At 42.5% G+C, this 2,274-nt stretch overlaps 1 protein-coding gene across 1 annotated transcript; it reads right to left on the bottom strand.

Moving 5' to 3' along the window:
• Positions 1-1,023: 1,023 nt before the first annotated feature.
• On the bottom strand, positions 1,024-1,779 carry LOC112452963. The gene is made up of 2 exons (XM_025013448.1): positions 1,375-1,779; positions 1,024-1,287 (listed from the first exon to the last, which is right to left on the bottom strand). The coding sequence occupies exons 1-2, from the start codon at positions 1,777-1,779 to the stop codon at positions 1,024-1,026; spliced, it is 669 nt and encodes a 222-aa protein (XP_024869216.1).
• Positions 1,780-2,274: the final 495 nt, after the last annotated feature.

Below are 2,274 nucleotides of genomic sequence, written 5' to 3'. Positions count from 1 at the left end.
CATCACAACCAGCGCAAATATATAATTTTTCAAAAATTCTTAAGAAATAAATTTAGTTTAAAAAGAGTAATAAAATTTCGAATCGAATATACGAATATAATTTTTTCTTAATGTCGGATGAATGTCAGAAACCAGTGCCGGCTCATTACAAAATAGGCCTATTAAGCCAACGTTGCGCCGCGCGATCGAATAATGACAGTCTTGATGTGTGTATTAACTGTACGAAATTTTACACACTTATATGTATATATAGAAACTTTTATTCCATAAAGCACATGCACATTATTTCGATTAGGACCTGATTATATTACCCTACCAATATTTCATTAAAGTAAGAATACGTGTCCTGGGGGTCGATTCTGTATTTTAAGACAAGGTGAAAATTACAAAAGTGAAGAAATTCACTAGAGAATCTACAATTTTATTTGTCGAAATCTAGTAAATCTGTTCACTTTTGTAATTTTCACCTCGTCTCAAAATACAGAATCGACCTCCTGATCGGGGCCTGCTTATGTATCCCCAAGTTTTGTGGATACAAAATTCGAGTGTCGATACCGAAACTTTGGTGTTTCGGTGTCGACACTCAACTTTTGGTGTCGACACTCAAATTTTGGGTGTTGACACCAAAAGTTCAGTGTCGACACCGAAAATAGAGTGTAAACACCCAAAGTTGAGTGTAATCACCAAAATCTTGAGTGTTTTTTTCGTAAGGGGGATATTAATAAAGATATCGTACATATATTTAGTATTTAATATTTTTTATTATATACTTTATATGTAATACATATTTCAAAACACTTTATATGTATCATTTTTATATTAAGAATAAAATACAGTTTAAATAACATTGTCCTTGTGTATCCAAGAGTTGTGCAATCCATCGAATTTCAGCCATTTTACGTAAACCTCGTCGCCCCTCCTGCGCAGTACTTTCTCTACGAGATACATGTCCGGATAAGTCGCGCGATGCAACTCGTGCTCGTAGAACGCGACGGATTTTCCATAATAGTCCTCGAGTAGGTATTAGGTTACGGGATTGGTATGCTGCACTTTAACGATCTTAAACACCTCGATGGTCCAATCCTTCTCGAAAATTGTCTTGTATTTGCTGACGCGTACCGAGTCGCCCGTTTTAAACTTTGCCGGACCCGCGATCTTTATCGCGCTGAACACCGTAACCAAGAGTCTTTCGGCGATCGCGGGAGTAACGTCGACGGGTCGCATGCCGATCGTTCGATGCTTGCGCGCGTTGTAATCCGACACGAGTCGCGGCAAGGCGTCGACCCACTTGTAATTTCCATTGAACGTAAACATCTTCCACATATTGTTTTTTAACGTGCGATTGAATCGCTCGACGACTGATGCCTTCATCACCGAATACGTGGAATAATGATTGATGTCGTGTTTTCTCACGAGACGTTGCACGTCGGTGTTGTAAAATTCCTTCCCCATGTCGGTTTGTAGATTACTAGGGCACCTCCCGCTATCTCGAATTATCTCAGCGATAGCATCAGCTGTCTTGCTGCCGCCTTTACCCTTGAGCGGCACGGTCCACACGTACTTGCTCAACACATCGATGACGGTGAGTATGTAGTGGTACCCTCCGTTGAAACGCGAGTACTGGCGCATCTCGACAATATCAGCTTGCCACAGATCATCGTACCCTCGCACTATGACGTGTCTGCGGGGAAAATTTCTTCTCGCTGGTGCGCGCAATTCGTCCACCAACCGTCGCTTTTCGATATTTTTATCCACATCGGTCGATTTTAACGGTCTCATGTTCGGTTAGCGTTTTGTTGGCTGTTCGTCGTCGTTCTTCAGCTGTACGTAGCCGTTTTTGTTTATGTTTCTGCGTCGATCGTAGCTGTTTCTAAACCGCTCAGAAACGATTTCGAGCCGTTCCTGAACCGTTCGACAGCCGTTCGACAACCGTTCTCAAACCGTTCGTTGTCGTTCGTCGTCGTCGTTAAGGCCCGGTCTACAATGAGTGTCGGAAGTCGGAGTCGTAAGAAATTGACCAATCACAATCTATTATTCTCCTTGCGGTCAAAGAATAATAAACTGTGATTGGTCAATTTCTAACGACTCCGACTTCCGACATCCATTGTAGACAATTAACCGTTGCCTCTCCTCACTCGTCGCCGTTCGATAGTCGTTTCTGCTGAACCGTTTCTTCATCGTTCATTAGCCGTTTCCAATCTAACGATATTCGCACGTCGAAGCTTGTTCACCGCAGCCTGTAACGCTCGCACGTCCTTCTCGAACGCGGTAAGT

Source organism: Temnothorax curvispinosus, unplaced genomic scaffold, assembly GCF_003070985.1.
Source record: "Temnothorax curvispinosus isolate PA1 unplaced genomic scaffold, ASM307098v1 QBEX01003880.1, whole genome shotgun sequence".
Lineage (NCBI taxonomy): Eukaryota > Metazoa > Arthropoda > Insecta > Hymenoptera > Formicidae > Temnothorax > Temnothorax curvispinosus.
The sequence above is the reverse complement of the archived record's forward strand: the minus strand, read 5'-3'. Positions and strand labels throughout refer to the sequence as shown.